At 61.6% G+C, this 19,221-nt stretch overlaps 1 protein-coding gene across 1 annotated transcript in view; it reads left to right on the top strand.

Moving 5' to 3' along the window:
* The window catches only part of NAV1 (neuron navigator 1), a 62,443-nt gene that overhangs the window by 31,030 nt on the left and 12,192 nt on the right, over positions 1 to 19,221 (top strand). The window contains exons 4-12 of the mRNA XM_017821288.1: positions 522 to 624; positions 4,272 to 4,637; positions 15,604 to 15,742; positions 15,944 to 16,241; positions 16,611 to 17,304; positions 17,407 to 17,865; positions 18,067 to 18,108; positions 18,273 to 18,421; positions 19,031 to 19,201. Coding sequence (XP_017676777.1) covers positions 522 to 624; positions 4,272 to 4,637; positions 15,604 to 15,742; positions 15,944 to 16,241; positions 16,611 to 17,304; positions 17,407 to 17,865; positions 18,067 to 18,108; positions 18,273 to 18,421; positions 19,031 to 19,201 — 2,421 coding nt within the window. The remainder of the gene's footprint in view (positions 1 to 521; positions 625 to 4,271; positions 4,638 to 15,603; positions 15,743 to 15,943; positions 16,242 to 16,610; positions 17,305 to 17,406; positions 17,866 to 18,066; positions 18,109 to 18,272; positions 18,422 to 19,030; positions 19,202 to 19,221) is intronic.

Below are 19,221 nucleotides of genomic sequence, written 5' to 3'. Positions count from 1 at the left end.
AGCCCTGGGCTGTGCCCATGGGGGGCTCAGTCCCACCAGCTGCCCCAGCCCCCTGCAGAAGCAGCCACCCCTCTGTGAGTGAGGCCCTGTGTCCTCCACTCCCCTTGGTCCTGCTGTACCCATGTCCCCAGGCTGGAGCACCCCCATCACCTGGGTGACACAGGGGCAGTTTTGGGGACATTTCTTTCAAGACTTGCTCCTGCATGGCCCCATGGAGCAGGGTCACAGTGCTTCAGGGTCATCTGGCTGTAGTTGGCCTCCTGTCACCTCTGTGGGTCCTGTGGCTCCACTTGGTCTCCACCAGCTTATCCTTTCCAGACTGGACATCCCCATCCCAGCTGCACACTTGGGAGTAGCCTTTTGGGGTGGTGCAGCTCCAGTCTGGTGCCAGCCTTGCCCTGTTCCCTCCTGGTGGACAGAGCCAGGGCCGATGGGCATGGCCATGGGCAAAAGCCATCTGTCCATCCATCCATCCATCCATCCCTCTTTCCCTTTAAATCCATCACCTTGTCTGTCCACAGACCCCGAGTCCCAGAGGAAGAGGACAGTGCAGAATGTGCTGGACCTTCGGCAGAACCTGGAGGAGACCATGTCCAGCTTGAGGGGCTCTCAGGTGTCTCACAGGTGAGGCTCCAACACTGGACTCCCACCACCCCTTCCCTATAATCAGTGTCCTTCCCGGGGCAGCCGGGAAGCAGTTCTGCTCCTGGTGAGGGCCATGTGGATGGGAGGGAATCAGCTGTGCCCTGTGTCCTGAGGACCCTGTGCATGGAGGCTTGGAGAGAAGCCCCTAAATCTGTGGGGTGTGTCAGAGCCCTGTCCCTGACACTGCTCTGGGACATTGGGAATTGGGGGGTGGTGGCAAAGAGCGGAGCTGACAGGGCAGAGAGAGGTGGGTGTGTTCCCAGTGGTTGGGTAACCCCAAGTGGACCACCAGAGGTAAGGGTATCCCCTGTGCCCACTCAGGTTTGGACCAGAGGCTCCATCCCCATCCCTGACTCAGTTTCTCTGCACTGTGTAGGGTGATGATGGAGGAACCCTCAGCCAGAGCCCAGGAGCAGAGGTGGGATACCCTGGGGTGCCCTGCCCAGACTGGGACCAGGGGATGGCAGTGCTGGGGACAGGGTGAGCAGTGTGTGGGGAACCAGAGCACAGTGTGTGTGCTCAGGGTTCTCTGACCACACCTGGGACTGCCTGTGTCCCCCCGGGTCTCTCACTTGAGCCCCGCAGGGTTTCTGCTCCTCTCTGGATTTGCAGAGGCTGAGTGGGTGGCAGACAGTTGGGAAAGTGAGGATGTGGGAACATCCTTCTCCTAGAGTGTGTTGCCACCTCGTGGTCTCCCTCGATCCTGAATTTTGTCTTGGGAGGGACAAAAAGCTGCAGCTTCCTCCCACCCTTCAGCCCCCTCTCACCATTACAGACCTTCCTGTGTCGCCCCTCAAACAGCCTGACCCAGGATGAAGGAGCCCCTTCATCTCCCTTTTCATCACCCAAAATTTCTAGATCTTTGCTCATCCTTGCTGCACTTCCCAGATCTTTTCTGAGCCAGGAGCAGCAGAGCACTGGGGTGGTGGGATTTGCATGGGCCATAACAATATTCCCCGAGCTGGCCATTTGCTGAGATTGTCCATTACAGCTCTGCCATCCCTTTGCTTGGCACAGGAGCTGGGTCAGAGCCTGGCACTGCCCACACTGAGCCAGGCCTGCGTCGTGTTCACCTTCATCGGTTTCAAACTTCACCCCCCTCCTCGCCCCAGCGCTCGGCTCCTTTGGAAATCCTTCATCAGCTCGGGTCTTAGGGAAATAGGGCAAGGATATTAAGGGTGATTAAATTAGCATTGCTGGTGGGATTTGACTCTTCACTCTCACTTCCTTTCCTTGATGAGCTCTGAATACATCACGTGGTGGAGGCCTCAGCTGCATCCCTGCCACAGACTAAAATGGGTATGGATAGCCCAGGGATCCCTACCCCTGCACTCTGTCCCTTTCAGCAGGACTTAAATATGTGAGGATCTTCCCTCTTATCCCATGGTGGCTGAATTTATTTGGAAGCTTTATTTTATTTCAGTAGCCCATAGCAGCCTCGGCAGCTCCCTGCATTCCTCCAGGAGCTTCTCCGTGGCTGTGAGCCAGACTTTCCTTTCCTAAAACTGTGTCAGCTCTTCCCTGGTACGTTGTAATTACACACATACCCACTCATTCTGCTCTTGAGAACACTTCCTACAAGTCTGTCCAATACAGATGTCATCTGCCATCCTCTGGATGTGCCTGCATCACCAGTGTGCTGTAGTCACTTTGGGCTCTCTCTTTATTCCTTCCACAAACTATTACTCAAATTTCTCTTGTTCTCCTCACTGTATTCTTCCATCCAGTGGTTTTGCTCTTCCCTCACTAGGATGCAAGTTGATTCCTGAAAGACGTCACTGTGTTCCTGGCAGTCTTTGCACCCAGCTGCAGGGCTGTATGAGCTTCTCAGAGGCTTAGAGAATCGTGGAATCACAGGATCATTTAGGCTGGAAAAGGCCTCTAAGACCATCGAGTCCAGCTGTTCCCCTAGCACTGCCATGTTCACCATTAAACCATGTCCCCAAGTGCAACATCCACACGTGTTTTGAACACTTCCAGGAATGGTGACTCCACCACTGCCCTGGGCAGCCTGTGCCAGGGCCTGACCAGCCTTTCTGTGAAGAAATTTTCCTAGTATCCAACCTGAACCTCCCCTGGCATAACTTGAGGCTGTTTCCTCTCATCCTGTCCCTTGTTCCCTGGGACCAGAGCCCAACCCTCACCTGGCTCCACCCTCATGTCAGGGAGTTGCAGAGAGCGAGAAGGTCCCCCTTGAGCCTCCTTTTCTCCAGGCTGAGCCCCCCCAGCTTCCTCAGCTGCTCCTGCTGCTCCAGCTCCTTCCCCAGCTCAGTTGCCCTTTGCTGGACACACTCCAGCCCCTCAATATCTTTCTTGTCATGAGGGGCCCAGAACTGACCCCAGGATTCGAGGTGAGGCTTCTCTTCCTCCTGCTCAGAGATGTGGTTGGCATCTGCTCTGAGCTGCCGACAGCACATCCTTTGTGCTACCAACAAAAACAAACCCCTTTTAGCTGCCCCTTTTAGTTCCACTTTAACCAACTTCCTAATTTTTTTCTGTAGTTCCCTGTTTTAGATTCAATGCTGCAGCCAGGGTTTGGCTTTGGGTGCTCCTGCAGGAACGTTTAATCCAAGCTAGGGAATAATTTGCTGATAGTAGCGTTTGGAGCCAATTTGAGGGCTGTGGGTTCCCAAGAAGCTGCTCCAAGAAGTAATCATTTTTGGTGCCTAAATTTAGTCTCAGCATCACTGTTTGCCCAAAATATATCCCGAAGGGTGTGGGGAGTGATGAAACTCCCTGTTCCTGAAGCACTCATGGGCTCTGGGATGGCTGAAGAGCACTACGCTTGTGGGCAGCCCCTGGGGCCGGGCAGTCCTGTCTTGGGGAGTCCCCTCCGGCCCAGATGTGATGGTTCACTCTTCATAGGTTCAGTGTGAAACACTGCTGCAGGGACCTGGTCCCTGGTTTGTCCCTCAGCAACCTTCTGCTCACAGCCTCTGCTCCCTGGCATGTCCTGCTGCCACATCCCCCGGGATCGCTGCTGCCACCCCAACTCGTCCTGTCCTGTGGGTCTGGAGTGATATTTGGGTGCAGATGTTGAAGTGCTGGGAGGGAAGTGGCCAAGGAGGAGCAGCCCAGGCACAGGGAAGCACGTCTGGGCTTTCCACTGAAGGTGTCCTATTATTGGGGTTCAGCACAGCTGGGGTTCAGGGCCAGGGCTGGTCTCTGGGATGGTGCTGACCCCTCTCCCAGGTGTGTTTGCTGCCAGCCCTGGTGGCACCCCTGGCCCTGCTCCGAAGTGGGTGGGCAGAGCCGTGGTGGAGCATTGTCTTTGTGGGGTGATTAGGGCTGTGGGGAGGCACAAAGCCCCTATCACACCTCATATCCTGCTCCACTGTCCCTGGGGAGACAAGGGAACCACTAGACACTGGTGCTGTGGATGTCCCAGTGGGTCTTGAAGTGGGGGACACTGGGCTGGCACCAGGCAGGCTAGGAGGGGACCAGCTGAGATGAAGGAGCCCAGGCCAGTGTCCCTGTGCCCACACTGCTGGTCTTGCCTGGCTGCCTCAAAGTGGGCAGTTTTGGTTTCTGAGCACTTGCAGCTCCAGTTTGGGGGGGGTGAGGCAGGGCACAGACCTCCATTTCCCCCCATGCCCTGCCCTAACACCCCGCCCCCATCCTCACAGCTCCCTGGAGATGACCTGCTACGACAGCGACGAAGCCAACCCCCGGAGCGTCTCCAGCCTCTCCAACCGCTCCTCCCCGCTGTCCTGGCGCTATGGGCAGTCGAGCCCGCGCCTGCAGGCGGGGGACGCGCCGTCGGTCGGGGGGACGTGCCGCTCCGAGGGCACCCCCAGCTGGTACATGCATGGGGAGCGGGCGCACTACTCGCACACCATGCCCATGCGCAGCCCGAGCAAGCTGAGCCACATCTCCCGCCTGGAGCTGGTCGAGGCGCTGGACACCGACGATGTGGAGCTGAAGTCGGGGTACATGAGCGACAGCGACCTCATGGGGAAGACGCTGACGGAGGATGACGACATCACCACGGGGTGAGTGCCTGCGCAGGGGTCGTGCCTGGATTGGGGCTCTCTAGGAGGTTTCCCAGGCGGTGGGAGACACCTGGCACAGTGGGGATGGGTGGAGGAGCACATAGATCACAGCCAGTCCGGCTGGATCGTGTCCCCACATCCCAGGAGATGTCTTCCCACTGCCACTGCTGCTGTTGCTGGGGCAACTGGGACTTCTTGGGGCTGGTGCCCCTCTGAGCTGGGATGAGCTGATCTCCCGACATATGAGAAGTGTCTGGCTTGATCTGGATGTTACCAGAGCAGGGGGCTGAGAAAAGCACATGGTCTGTGGCTGCAGGACCCTTGAGCCAAAGGCCTGCTGGGGTGAATGTTGCTGCTTTCAGAAATGCTCTCAACCAGTGAGTCAGAGCTGCTTCCTGCGACCCTGGCACTGTGGGGATGCCCTGTGGCTGGGAGTGCTGGTGGCCTGTGGTGGGACAGGCTGGGTCAGTTCTCAGCACCCCAGGGAGAAGTGAGCCCCAAGGTGTCACTGCTGATGGGTGGCACTGTGTGGAGCAGGGTGTGCTGCTGAGCAGGGTCCCCTCCTTCTGGGACCCTCGTCAGCCTCCATCCTCCACCCACGGGGCCCGGGGCATCTTCTGCCAGATGGGCACAACACAGCACACCCAGGGCTCACATTTTCTTTCCAGATGTGTCCAGCTCCTGCTGTGCTGTTGAGGTTCCCCTGACTCTGGCAAGGGTCCAGGGTTTGAGCATGTTGGAGGTTTCCTGTTTCAGCACAGGAGATAAATAACTCAGGCGTTTGAGCTGTCCCAGAGCAGGAGGAGGTATTTGGCCTCCTGACAGTGCTGCTCTGGCCCTCCTGGGGTGCCTGTAGTCACGTCAGCTTGGTGCAGAGTAGATCACAGCCCCTGGCTTTGCACACATCCTGGGGTCAGCACTCCCCAGATATGGCCCGGAGGCACGTGTTGCAGTTGTGCAGGGGACACGCTGTTTCTGCTGGCCTCTGCCCCTGCCATGCTCCAGCTCAGGGGTGAGAGCGCCTGTAGCACCGTGGGTGTCAGACCCGTCCTTCCCATAGGCATGTGGGGTTACCTTGGGGGTTGCCGTGGGCTTGTGAACAGGGAAGCTTTGTGCTGGCTCAACATGGACTCTTTTGGAGATCGTAACCCATTGCCAGAGGTGGCACATGGCACATGTCACCTTTTGCTGCTGGCCACTGGTCCGCTGGGTATGACGGGCAGTGAGGTGGATTTGGGCTGCCCTAGAGGGCTGGGTTCTCTCAGGGCTGGCTGTGGGGATGAGGGGCTCCACCACTCCCCATCTCCCCCCTTGTCTCATCTTGGTGCTGCTCATGCAGGCAGATGACCTTGGGGTGCCCTTGGCTTCAGAGGCACTGCCGGGAGGGGTGACCAGAGCATCATTTTGTCTCCATCAGCCCCTGAGCAGGTGGAATGTGGGCAGGGGGAGGGACCCACGGTGGCTCAGCCCTGCGCTACTCCAGGCAGGATTTACTTCTCCTCTGGGAAGGGACAAGCTCTGGGGATGGAGCCCTGCATGGCTGAGCCTCTGAAAGGCCCTGGCAGCACCACAGTGCCCTGGTGTGGGTGAGGCTGTCAGTGGTGCTGCGTGCCACAGTCCTTGTTCCTGCACAGTGCCCAGCATGATGCTCTGGATATGCCCCAAGTTCCCTGCTGTGCCGTACCAGAGAGAGACTGGGTGCTCTGTACTGGCTGCTCTGTGCTGGGTACCCCTCCCCAGGGTGGTAGCACAGGACCCCCTAATCCACAGGGACATGTCCTGGGCATGAGCTATTTTGCTGGGACATTGTGGGCATGCAAGGCTGTGTAGTGACCGAGTCATACCTCCATCCCTTATGGCCCCACAGCAGGACTTGGGGGGGGTCCTCAGAGTGGGCAGCATGGCAGGTCCTCTGTCCCCAGGGCATGGGTGCCGGGGGACACCAGAGTGCCTTGTCCAGGTGTCTGGGCAGTGGGTGCAGAGCCAGGGCAGGAGAGCAGGGGCATCCCCTCCTATCCAGAGCCAGGTGGGACAAAGAGCTGCCTTGCTGGCCAGGAGCACTCACCCTGCACAGCCCCTCATCCATCTTCCCCCTTCAGTCAGCACATCTCCTCACTCAGTGCATCTCCTCAGCCAGTACATCCCCTCACCCAGTGCAGCCCCTCATCCATCCTCCCCTCATCCAATGCATCCCCTCACCCAGTGCAGCCCCTCATCCATCCTCCCCTCATCCAATGCATTCCCTCACTCAGTACAGCTCCTCATCCATCCTCCCCTCACCCAACGCATCCCCTCACCCAGTACAGCCTATCATCCATCCTCCCCTCACCCAATGCATCCCCTCACCCAGTACAGCCTATCATCCATCCTCCCCTCACCCAACACATCCCCTCACACAGTGCATCCCCCCATCCATCCTCCCCTCACCCAACACATCCCCTCACACAGTGCATCCCCCCATCCATCCTCCCCTCACCCAGCACAGCCCCTTATCTGTCCTCCCTTCATCCAGCGCAGCCCCTCACCCAGCACAGCCCCTCACCCAGCACAGCCCCTCATCCAGCTTCCTCACTGGCTCTGACCTAGAAAGCCACCACCGCCCCAGGCCCCATCTCCCGGTGCTGCTAATGCACCGGGCAGGAGCCGCGTGCTGCAGATGGGGCCGTCAGCCCCCAGCCCAGGGGCAGCGTCCCCTGCACGGCGCCGGCGCTCACCCGGGCTTGTAGGGCAGTAGGTCAGAGACGGCTCAGAGGACATGGTGACACGTCCCTGTTGGAGACGTGTGGGGCTGTGGGATGCAGCACAGCATCCCCATGGCTCGGCAGGGAAGCAGCCTGGAAGGAGCGAGGGCTGAGGTAGGTGAGGCACCGCCGGGGCAGGGGAGCTGCCTGTGGGGTGTTGGGGTGGATTCAGCTGGGTGGAGATTGGGGTGAGCCCAGCCAAGGAGGCAGTGGGGGACCTGGGGCCCAGCTCAGAAAGGGAGTGGGATAGTCAGGTTTGAGCAGGGATTGGCTGGGGACATCCAAGACCCCAGCATCATTCCTGCGTCAGCCAAATGTGCCGGCATCCTGGCTCCTAGTCCAGCCATACCTGCGTCCATCAGCCTGACACTTCTTCCAGCGGCAACCTGCAGCCGGTTTCAGGGGGTGAAAAGCTCTGGCTCTGCCCCCCCAGTTTGGCAGCACATCCCTTCTTTTGTCCCTGGTGTCACCATATCCTCCTTGTGCTCTACAGCAGGGCAGAGACCTGGCACAGGGAATGCCCACCAGGATGCACCTCGGGGTGTCGGAATGGGTGGAAGGAATGATGCTGCTCTTCTGTTCTGTCCTGTCTCTCCTTGGGGCATGGACAGGGCATGGGCAGAGACAGCACCCAGCCCTGGGCTGTTTCGCCAGCAGTGAAACATTTTTGTTCCCTTTCTTGGTCAACTCTGATTCCCACTTGCCACCACTCAGTGGCTGCTTGCCCAATGCCTGTTCCAGGAGGGGTGTGGTGCCACCAGTGACACTTTCCCATCTAGGCTGAGGATGTTTCTTGGACACTGGAGGTCACCCCACCAATGTCACCCCACTGAGAGGTCCCCAAGGGACCTCTCTGTCTGCATGGCCACAGTGTGGGGCCCGCAGTGCCGCAGCATGGGCACCTTTCCGTGCAGACCTGCACATGAACTGGGCAATGGTGAGGAGCAGGAGCAGGGATGTGCAAGCCAGGTTTACCCTGGTTTTGCTCTGGCTATGCCCTGCATGTGTGAGCAGTGCCACCACAGAGAAGCTGCACGTTGGTGTCTCTCCTTGTGCTGTGTGTGCTCAGGACCTGACCTGTCCTGGGTGCTGGTGCAGCAGCACCCCCAGGTGTTCCCTGGGTCCAGTTGGGTCATGGTGGGGAGTGAGTGGGATGCTGTGAGGCTTTGCTGCAGTTGGAGCTCGTGGGGTGCAGAGGGAGTGAGCAGGGCTGGCTGCTGAGTCAGCTCCTTCCGTTGCGGTGGCTGCGGGAGCAGTGATGGTCTTTTGTGCACTGCAGGGGCTGCAGGGCTGCGGCGTGGGGGCATCACTCCAGAACCGGTCCCTGGGGCTGTTCGTGTCCCCTGGGGCTTCCAGAGCCCTGAGGGGGGAGTCTTTGTGTGACCCTGGGACCAGTGTGATTTGAGATGTCCTTTTGACCTTGTTAGAGGTGGATCCCACCACAGCTATGGCAGCAACTGGTTAGCCAGGTACTGCCCTGACTCTGCTCGTGGGCATGACATGGAGCTGAGGCAGCAGCTTTTGGCATTGGGACTGTGGGGCATGTATGTCCAGCTCATGGCACACCTCATGGCACTGTCCAAAGCCACCGTGGTGGTGCTGCTGGCAGCCGGGTGCTGCAGGGCCTGTGGTCCCCTCCAGCAGGGCTGGGGGCTGCCAGCAGCATCCTCCTTGGAGGGATGCTCTGGAGCTGACACCCGCCGTGCTCGGGCTGGCCTGACTCTGGCTTCCTCACAGCTCCTCGGGCTTGGCGCAGCCCGGAGGCGGGAGCAGATGTTTGGCTTGGCTCCCCAAGAGCAGCAGGGGAGTGGCCGCCCTCCTCTCCTGCTCCAAGCAGGATTGGCGCTGGTGCCTGTTCCCTTCCCTTAAACGCCCCTCGCTCAGCTTTGGCCGGTCTGGGATGACCCCTCGCTCTGTCCCAGCGAGCCTGTGAAGTCATTTCTCGTCGGGGACATCCCACGGGGCACGACTGTGGCCCTGCACGTGGCCTGGCGTGTGTGTGGGGCCCCGGCCTGGCCAGCTGGGGAGGGATGTTGGATAAACATTTGCTGGGCTGTGCCGTGTGCCAGGCTTGGCGGGTTCCTCCCGTCTGGGGATGGGGGATGTTCCCAGAAGGGGGCCCCAGGACCCCACTGGGCACCACCACCATTCCAGTACCTTCCTCTGCCCTGCTCTTCAGCAGCTCTGTACCCTGGGGTTTGGATCCAGGTCTCTAGTGCTAAACCCTGACCCCCTGGGTCTGTGGCAGTGGCTGCATGAGGCATGTTTTGGGAAAGGGATTCTGGGCTTGTGGGACTTGGGGATTCAGGGCACCTGGGGGTCAGCACACGCCCAGGATGTGGGAAGCTGCTGGCTCCTGTGACTAGTTGGTGGGGCTGGATGCAGACACGGAGGTACCGAGCCCGGGGCTTGACCTCGCACACCCACATGCCCTGGGGAGAGCTGTTAGGGGGAATCTGCCCCCCAAACCCACCTGCCTGTCTGCTTGCTGCCTGGGGACCTCAAGACCGGGCTTTGCCACATGCCACGTGCCACCCTACTGCCTGTGGAGGGGTCTTGCTGCTGTGAGCTGAGGTGTCCGAGGTCACCGGCTTGTCCAGACAACAGGGAAAAATAGGAATTTCGCAAGCGGGCTGAGTCACACTGCTCCCCACCCCGGCACTTCCCTGGGACTCTCCGAGCCCCACACGCAGCTGCTGCAGCCCCCACGTGCCACGGTGGCCCTGACCGAGGCTTTGTGTGTCACCGTAACTGCCAGTGGAGATCCCCACACCGGGACACGCTTCCTCTGGGGTTTCCACCACTTGGGTGGGTTACAGGGGTGACCCCTCATTGTCCCTCACAGTGGGGCCAGCTGAGCTCGCAGCTGCACTGACATGGCGGCCAGGAGAGTGGTTGGGGCCCGTGGCTAATGTCACTGCAACGGGCAGGGAGTGTGGCTGACCCCCCATGGCCTCGGCCTCGCTGCCACGGGGAAATCAGAACCCACTATTACTGTGGTTGGTGGTGCAGAGCTGGGATGGAGGCACAGCCTGGCTGCGGTCCCCTGTGCAGGGACCACGCACACTCAGGATTCCCCTGGGGGGAGTGCCCAGGACTCCTCAGGGCCCTGGGGGGCCAGGGACCAGATGCTGTGCTGCCTGCAGAACGAGGTGCTGGGTCAACTGCAGGATGTGATGTGCTGATCCTCTTCTGCTGGGTGAGCTCAGGCAAGTCAGATCCCCCTTCCCTACCTCAGTTTCCACATCTGGCAGGTCCCTGCAGCCCCCTGTTCCTTTGAGCATGGCTTCGGTGAAAGGTGCCAGATGCCAGTACCCAAAATCCAATCAGAAAACACCCAGGGTCAGGGTAGCCTGGCTCTCTGCAGGGGCTGGCACTATATGAGAGGGTACCTGGGGGTCTGGGAGGGTCCTGGAGGGTACAGAGGGGTTTAGGGGGCTGTGGGGATCCTAAGGGAGTCAGGGAGGAAGTGATGAGTGTTGTGATGCCCTGAGGTGGTTTCTGATGTGGATGTGAGGGGGAAGCAGAGCCCCCCTTGCCCATGCCCATGGGGAGCCCCCAACCCTCCCAGAGGGATTTATGCAGCTAATTGGTTTTTCTGCCCCATTAAGTGGAGGAGAGGGGGAGGGTGGGAAGAGTCCCGGCTGTGCCTGTGCTTTCCTCACTGCTCCTGCCTCAAGTCACAGCATAAGGCTGGGGCTGGGGGCACCGGTGCTGCAGAGCCCCCTTGGTGTCAGTGAGCTGCCAATGTGGGGTGTGGGACCCCCTGGTGCAGGCCCTGCACTTCCTCCCCTGTGACAGGAGGAAAGGGCCAGGGCAGACCAGGAGGGACTCGCTTTCATCCAGGGTGGGCTTCAGGCAGGCAGTTGGGATCTGGCAGGACCAGCCTGGCAGGGACACGGGTGTCAGGAGCCCCCACTGGTTCCAGAGGGTCTATCTGGTACACGGGCAGGTGTCTCTGCCAGTGTGAGACAGGTGAAATGGGGAGAGTTTGAACCTTGGGCCACAACAGCAACCTCTGCTGAGAAATGGGCTGGGGATGCTCCTCTGCATGGGGTCAGTGCCAGTGTTGGTGCCAGTGGGGCTGCTGTGATCAGCAGCGATTCTCTGCTGTCATCTCACAGTGGGCCCGTGGCTCTGGCAGGGTCAAAGCTGCCTGTCCCGGGGGCCATTGTGCTGGGCTGTGCTGGACTGTGCTGGGCTATGCCAGGCTGTCTCCCCTTGCCACCCTGGATGTCCCTAGCCCAGATTTGGGCCCAGCTGAAGCTCCTCTGACACTGCCTGAGCTGGCCGTGGCAGGGCTGAGGCAGCTGGCCAGCAGAAGAGGAGGGAAAGGACGGTGTCTGGCATCGTGCCAGGCTGGAGGGACCATGGGGATGCAGTGCTGGGTGGGCTGTGCTGCCCCGTTGGCGCACGTGGCTGTGGAGCTGACACCCCACTGCAGGGCTGGCTGCCTGCAGGAGGTATTGGGGACCTCACCCTGAGCTCTGGCCAGGGGTTGGTGGGTGTGAGCAGGAGCTGATAAGTAGGGACAGGGATGGTCGGGTACCCCTGGCCAGCTGTGCCGTGCCACGCCATGCTGGGGCAAGCACTGTGCAGCGAGTGATAGGGCAGCGAGGAAGGAGCCAAGAGGCGTTGCCGTTTCTTCAAGGAAGGAATTACTTATTTCCCAGCCTGCAGGGACTGGGTCTGTCTTGCCAAGGCTGCAGTTAACTCTCTCTGCCCACTATGGCCGGGCCGGTGAAGGTGTCCCAGTTGTCACCATCCTGGTGAGGACCCTGCCCTGCAGCGTGGTTCCTGCTCTGATGCGAGAGAGAGAAAAAGGACAAAAATAGGGATTTTGGTTGATGAAGGGCAGAGCAGGGTGGGCGTGGGTGTCCTTACTGGGGGTGTGCACTGGGATTGCTGGGAGCAGCTGTCCCAGCACCCCACAGTGGGAGGTGGTTCCTTTGGGGAGGGAGAACAGGGCGGCTTGGGGGGCACTAGGACCAGTCCGAGGGATGGCCTTGGTGTCACTGTGGGCTGGACTGGGGGGCACTGGTGCTGCCTTTGGGTGTGTGAGTGATGGCCTGAGGGCTCCGGGGGCAGCTGGGGGGATGCTAGGCTGAGGCTGGGGGACTCCAGGGACCGGGCTGGGGGGCAGGATGTGCAGACACGGCCGCGGGGCAGGAGGCTGCGGCGGGCGGGGCTGAGAGCCGGGACCCCGGGCCGGTCCCGGCGGGGTCGAGGCGGGGCTGGGGGACGGCGGAGGGGGCCCCGGTGCCGCTGCCGCTTTAAGGCGCGGGCAGCGGGGCGGTCCCGCCGCCCCCCGCCCCTCTCGCCCGCCCGGCGGGGCCGCGCCGCACCGCACCGCGGGCAGCACGATGCTGCGGGCGGGGAGGCCGCGCCGCGCCCCGCGCCTCGCCAGCAGGTACCGCGCGGGCACGGGGACGGGCACCGCACCGCACCGGGCGGGCGGGGGCGCGGCCGGAGCGCGGCCCCGGCAGACAAAGCCCCGCGCCCCGGGGCCGCTCCGCGGGCGGTGCTTTGTCTCGGCCGCGCTGCGAGGGGGGGAGAAAGGGGGGTCGGGGCAGCGCGGCCGCGCCCGGGACCGCGACATCGGGGCCATCGGGGGGGCTCCCCTGGGCACCCCAACCTTCCGGCCCGGCCCCCTCCCCGCACCTGCAGCGCGGCTGGGCCGAGCCCCCGCACCGCTCCCGCGACTCCGGTGCCCCCGGGCGCGCTGACCCCGGGGCTGCCGAGCGGGGCGCTCCGAGCCGGGGCGCGGCCGGGGTGGAGCGCAGCGGAGCATCCCCGCGCACCGCGCCGTGGGGCAGGTCCGTCCCCCCCTCCCTGCCGGTGCAGCCGCCTCTCCGGGCCGGGGATGGGGCCGGGATCTGCATCCCCGGGGCCGTGCCGGGGCCATCCTGTCCCCGGTGGATCCCATCCTGCCCCCGATGGGTCCCGCCCACCCGCCAGCGCCGCCGAGCGCGGCAGGACGGACACGTTGCCCTTGAGCATCCGCGTCCCCGGGAGCTGTAGCGGGGCTGCCTGCGAGTGGGTTCGGTGCGGGACCGGCTGCGGGAACTCGGAATGGCTCTGGGTAAGATGGAGAGGATGGAGCACAAAGCAGGGGGTGCGACATGGCTGCCCCCCGTTTAGGGGTTCAGGGGGGCACTCGAGGTGCCAAGACTCGGCTTTGCTCCAGGAGTTTGGGCTCGCTGAGGAGCCAGTGGTGCTGTGGTTGAGGCTTTTTCTGCTGTGCTGCCTGTGGCATACACGTGTCAGTTTGGGGGATCCTTCAATGTGCCAGCCATGTGTCTCATGAGAGAGTCAGAGTCACTCCCACAGAACGCAGCTGGCTCCCTGGCCTCACCCCAGGCTTTGAGTGGTTTTGGGATGTCACCTGTGACCTTCCATGTTGTCCTTCCTTGGCACTGGGTTGCCAAGGAGGATCTGGAGTCACCTCCTGCCCCAGCTCAGCCCCTGACCCTGTGCCCCTTTCCCTGTTGCTCTCTGGGTGCCTGGGGCCAGGGCAGCAAGGGTATGCCATATGTGGCTGCAAGAGTATTTGGGGTTTCTCTGCCAGGTCCCAGAGGCCAAGCTGAGACACCCAACGCTCCGTGTAGCCCCAGCCACGTCCTTGCAGGATGTGGCTCTCCTGAAGCCTGGCCTCACTCCCAGCACTGCCCGCTGGGAGAGGAGCTTTGCTGTGGGGTGGGAATTTCTGTCCCGGTGGGAATTTCTGTCCCAGTGGGAAGTCACCCCCAGCACAGGGCTGTTGGTGGGAGACGCTTGGAGTTGACCAGCTCAGCAGTACATCCCAGGCACATAGTCCTAGTGAAATCCCTTCCTGGGCAGCAGCACCTGTGGGTTCTATCCAAGAAGTTGATGTGGGGATGTAGGGAGCTGTGTCCATCCTGGCTCTGGCCGGTCTCTGATGAACTCTTTCCTGACGGAAGGAGCAGGACACACAGTGCTGGTCATAGGGTGCTGGAGCTGCCTGTGTTGCTCCATCTTTGGAGCTTTGGGGCATCCTGGAGGGGATGGTGATGACTGTTGCTTGTGCTCTGGCACTGCAGTTGGCACAGGTGCCCTCTCCTCTGCGTGGCCATGCTGCCCCGTCCCCAGAGTCAGAGTGTCACTTGGATGACATGAAATGGCTTTACCAGTTTCTGGGGCTCTGGTGTTCACTGGGCTTCTCCTGCACCTTTCTGGCCCCAGCATAGAGAAACAGGCATCTCCAGTAGGGACTGGGGCTGGCTGCAGCCCCCCAGCTCTGCTCCTGCACTGCAGCTTGTTACAGAATCATGGCATGGTTTGGGTTGGAAGGGACCTTAAAGCTGATCTTGTTCTACCCCCTGCCGTGGGGCAGGGACACCTTCCACGAGACCAGGTTGCTCCAAACCTTGTCCAGTGTGGCCTTGAGCAATTCCAGGGGTGGGGCAGCCACATCTTCTCTGGGCAACCTGTTTCCAGTGTTGTCTCCCCCAGCCTCCCCCAGCCCCTTGGAGGCTGCAGGGCCTTGCTGACCTACTCAGCTGCTGACCTGAAAGGGGCCATGCTCATCCTGCTGGAAGGTGCACCGTGCCCGTCTGTGCCGGATCGCCGTGGGCACAGCCCTGCGCTGCGGAGCCGGCTGGGCCCGTGGGGCGCCTGGGCAGCTGCTGCCCCAGCACGGGGCTGACTGACGGCCCTGCAGATGGGGTCGTGCATGCTCAGCTGAGCCCCGGCACGGAGCAGCCGCCTCGACATAGCAGCGGTGCCCAGACCTGCTGCCTGTGGCTGCTGGGCGCTGGAGAGGGGGAGGTGGGTGGAGTGGGTGGGGGCCACCCAAGGAAGGGTGGATGCTTTGGGACGGCTGGTTTGTTTATTCCAGCAGTTCTGCCCTTTCCGACAATCCCAGCCCTCTTGGTGGGGCGCGTCGCTGGGGGTTTGGTGCCAGCTGTGGCGCTGCCAGCCCTGTGGTGTGGGTGCTGACTTCCCTGCCCTGTGCAGGTACCCTCTATCCCCCCAAAGCCTCCACAGGGCCCTAATGGGGAGATGTGTGGGCCTTGTGTGCCAGTGGTACACTGACCCCATCCCAGGCTGACTGGAGACAGCTGTGGCCCTTTCCTACCTTGTTCCTGCCATGGGCACTACCAGGAGGTGGTTTTTGCCCCAGCAGCCCCTGGAACAGGGAGGCTCCTGGAGCTGGTGGGACCCACTGGGCTGGGCAGGGATCTGATGCTGTCTGTCCCTTGCAGCTGGGATGAGAGCAGCTCCATCAGTAGCGGCCTCAGCGATGCCTCTGACAACCTCAGTTCAGAGGAGTTCAACGCCAGCTCCTCGCTCAACTCCCTGCCCTCCACCCCCACCACCTCACGCAGGAACTCGGCCATAGCGGTAGGTGCCAGCAGCACCCAGACCATTCCTGGCACTGGTTCCGACCTGGTGCCACTGCCTCGGCAGGAAAGAGGGGATGGAGTATGCCAGTTTTGGAAAACAGGCATAGCACAGGGTGTCTGGTGTATCCTCCCAGCTGGCTTTCTGGGGATGGGTTTGGGGTGGGTGCCAGGAGCACCCCTGACTCTGCTCTGCCCACAGCTGCGCACAGACTCGGAGAAGCGCTCGCTGGTGGAGAGTGGGCTGAGCTGGTACGGTGAGGGTGAGGAGAAGGCGCCCAAGAAGCTGGACTACGACAGCAGTAGCCTCAAGATGGAGCATGGCTCCTCCAAGTGGCGGCGGGAGCCCTCGGATGGCGGTGAGGAGGGGCCCAAGGGCGGTGAGCTGAAGAAGCCTGTCAGTCTGGGCACCCCGGGCTCCCTCAAGAAGGGCAAGACCCCTCCAGTGGCTGTGACCTCCCCCATCACCCATACAGCCCAGAGCACCCTCAAAGTGGCAGGTGAGACCCAGTTTGGGCAGGGTCCATCTTCTCCAACGGGGAGAGGGTTAGGTGATGTCTTTGTGCACCTTCCAGAGCACATAAGCCATGGGATGCCCTGTGGCTGTGCTCAGTCCCAGGAGCTGGCCATGGCTGGAGGGGGGTACAGGGCTGTGTATCCCTGCAGGCAGGCTGGGGGTCTGTGCCTGCTCCATGGCCTCAAGTCCACATGCCAGGCTGGGGGCTCACTGGGTGCACCAGGGACCTGGCATGTCTCTTCTTCTCCATCACATCCCTGCATCTCTGATGCACATGTCCTGTCTGGGCTAGTTCACTCCCAAATGTCCCCAAAGCCTCCTGGGACACTAACCTGTCCTTCCCTGCCACTAGGCAAGCCCGAGACCAAAGCCACTGACAAGAGCAAGCTGTCTGTGAAGAGCACGGGCCTGCAGCGCTCCTCCTCCGATGCCGGCCGTGACCGCACCGCTGATGCCAAGAAGCCCCCGTCGGGGCTCGCGCGCCCCTCGTCCTCCAGCTCCTTTGGCTACAAGAAACCAGCCCCTGCCACCGGCACTGCCACTGTCATGCAAGCTGGGGGCTCAGCCACACTCGGCAAGATCCAGAAGAGCTCTGGCATCCCTGTCAAGCCAGTCAGTGGGAGGAAAACAAGCCTGGATGTCTCCAACGCAGCTGAGCCTGGGTTCCTGGCCCCAGGGGCTCGCACTAACATCCAGTACCGCAGCCTGCCCCGGCCCGCCAAGTCCAGCTCCATGAGCGTGACTGGTGGCCGCAGCGCAGCCCGGCCGGTCAGCAGCAGCATAGACCCCAGCATGCTGAGCACCAAGCAGGGCAGCATCTCGGTGTCACGGCTCAAGGAGCCGTCCAAGATCAGCGCCGGCCGTGGGACACCGGCCCCTGTGAACCAGACGGACCGCGAGAAGGAGAAGGCCAAGGCCAAGGCAGTGGCACTTGACTCTGAGTGCGGGACACTGAAGAGTGTCAGCTCACCTGAGAGTACTCCAAAAGCCCAGGCCAACCTCCCGCCAGTGGCCAAGGTGGCTGAGCTGCCCTCCACACCTCTCAGGTATGGTCCTTCCACACCCGAGGGCAGCAGATGCCTGGCATGGCTGTGCTCAGCACCAGCACCTGAGTCTCACCTGTTTCCTTACCCATTTTCCCCCTCCAGAACGGCTGCCAAGACCTATGCGAAGCCTCCCACCCTAGCCAACTTGGACAAAGTCAACTCCAACAGCCTAGACTTGCCCTCTTCTAGCGAGCTGCACCCCCCTCACACTGCCAAGCTCCAGGACCTGCACCCGGCCGGTGGGCACCTGGCACCCTGCTTCAGCCCCAGCCCTGCCCCCATCCTCAACATCAACTCAGCCAGCTTCTCTCAGGGCCTGGAGCTCATGGGCGGCTTCAGCGTCCCCAAGGAAGGCAGGATGTACCCCAAGCTCTCTGGCCTGCACCGCAGCATGGAGTCCCTGCAGATGCCCATGAGCCTGCCCAGTGCCTTTTCAGGGGGCAGCAGCACCACCACCACCCCTGCTGCTGCACCCCCTGCCAGCACGGAGGAGGAGGAGGAGGAGGAAGAGGCAGGGGAGCTGGGCTGGAGCGGAAGCCCCCGGCTCACGCATCTGGACAGGTATGGCTGGAGAAAGGGTTGGGTCTCTGGGGCACCTCCATGGGCTCAGATCCATCCCTGCTGTTCTGCAGACCTTTGCCTGCTTCAGAGCCTCTTCCTGCTACATTTCTGGGGAAAAGCCCCCTGTCTCTGCAGCTCAATCCCCATGGCTCCTTCCCTCATCTCTGCAGGGATGTCATTCAGTTTTTCCTTCCCTTCCAGTGTCAACCGCGACAGGAACACCCTGCCCAAGAAAGGGTTGAGGTAAAAGAGCCCAAATCACTTTTGGATGGTGCTGGGGAGAGAGAGGGGGCATGTGGAGCTTTCCAGGGCAGTGCCCCTGAGCTGAGGAGGCTGGGCTACAGCACACTGGGCAGGATCTGGGGCGGTCCTCGTCGATCTCACCGTGTCTGTCTGCGGCTCCTCAGGTACCAGCTGCACTCCCAGGAGGAGGCCAAGGAGCGACGCCACTCACACGCCATCAGTGGGCTCCCAGAGTCGGAAGAGCAGCAGGACCTGCCCTCGCCCCCTGCCCTCCCCATGGCGCTGGTTGGGAAAGGTCCACTCACCAACATTGGTCAGTGCCCTCCGCTGCCAGTCCCCAGCCCCCTTCCTTCCTTCTGCCTGTGCTCCCCTGGTGCCTCCCTGGGTGCTGCTTTTCTCCTTGCCCACGCTTAACACCCAGCACCTGGTGCTTGTGGTGCTAGGTTGGGACCAGGGACGTCCATCACCTCTGCTTCAGGGCATCTCATCCACCTTTGGGGCTCAGTCTGTGGTCCCTGCTCCTCTGAGTGTGCCCAGTGAGGCAAGGGGTGAGCCCTGCCCTGCTCTCACCAGGAGCTGCATGTTCCTGGCAGGTTTGGGGAGTCCAGACGGACAGGTTGGGGCAGCAGGCTGGAGTCCTGCAGCTGCAGGTGATGGTCTCTGGTGTGGTGGTGCCCACTTGGCCCTGGAGTGATGGATTTGTTCCTCAGCCCAGTGGTTACCTTGGTGCTAGTGTCCAGGTCTTCCCAGCATCAACCTGCCTTTTAGCTTTCCCCCAGCCCCTCCCTGCTTTGGGACCACAATCCCTGCTTCCTTGCTGCATTCCAGTTCTTGTGGATCGCTCCCAGCCCTGCTTCCCCATCCCGATCCCAAGTCCCCAGTGTGACTCTGAGCCCGCTTCCTCCCTACTTTCTCCTTGCAGTGAGCCCCACTGCCACCGCAGCCCCGCGGATCACCCGCTCCAACAGCATCCCCACCCACGACTCCACCTTCGAGCTGTACAGCACCTCCCAGATGGGCAGCACCCTCTCCCTGGCCGACAAGCCCAAAGGCATGATCCGCTCGGGCTCTTTTCGGGACCCTGTGGACGATGGTGAGAGTGTGCTACGCTCC

This window comes from Lepidothrix coronata, unplaced genomic scaffold, assembly GCF_001604755.1.
Source record: "Lepidothrix coronata isolate B3197 unplaced genomic scaffold, Lepidothrix_coronata-1.0 Scaffold90, whole genome shotgun sequence".
Classification (NCBI taxonomy): Eukaryota; Metazoa; Chordata; class Aves; order Passeriformes; family Pipridae; genus Lepidothrix; species Lepidothrix coronata.
This window is presented reverse-complemented; position numbering and strand designations above follow the sequence as displayed.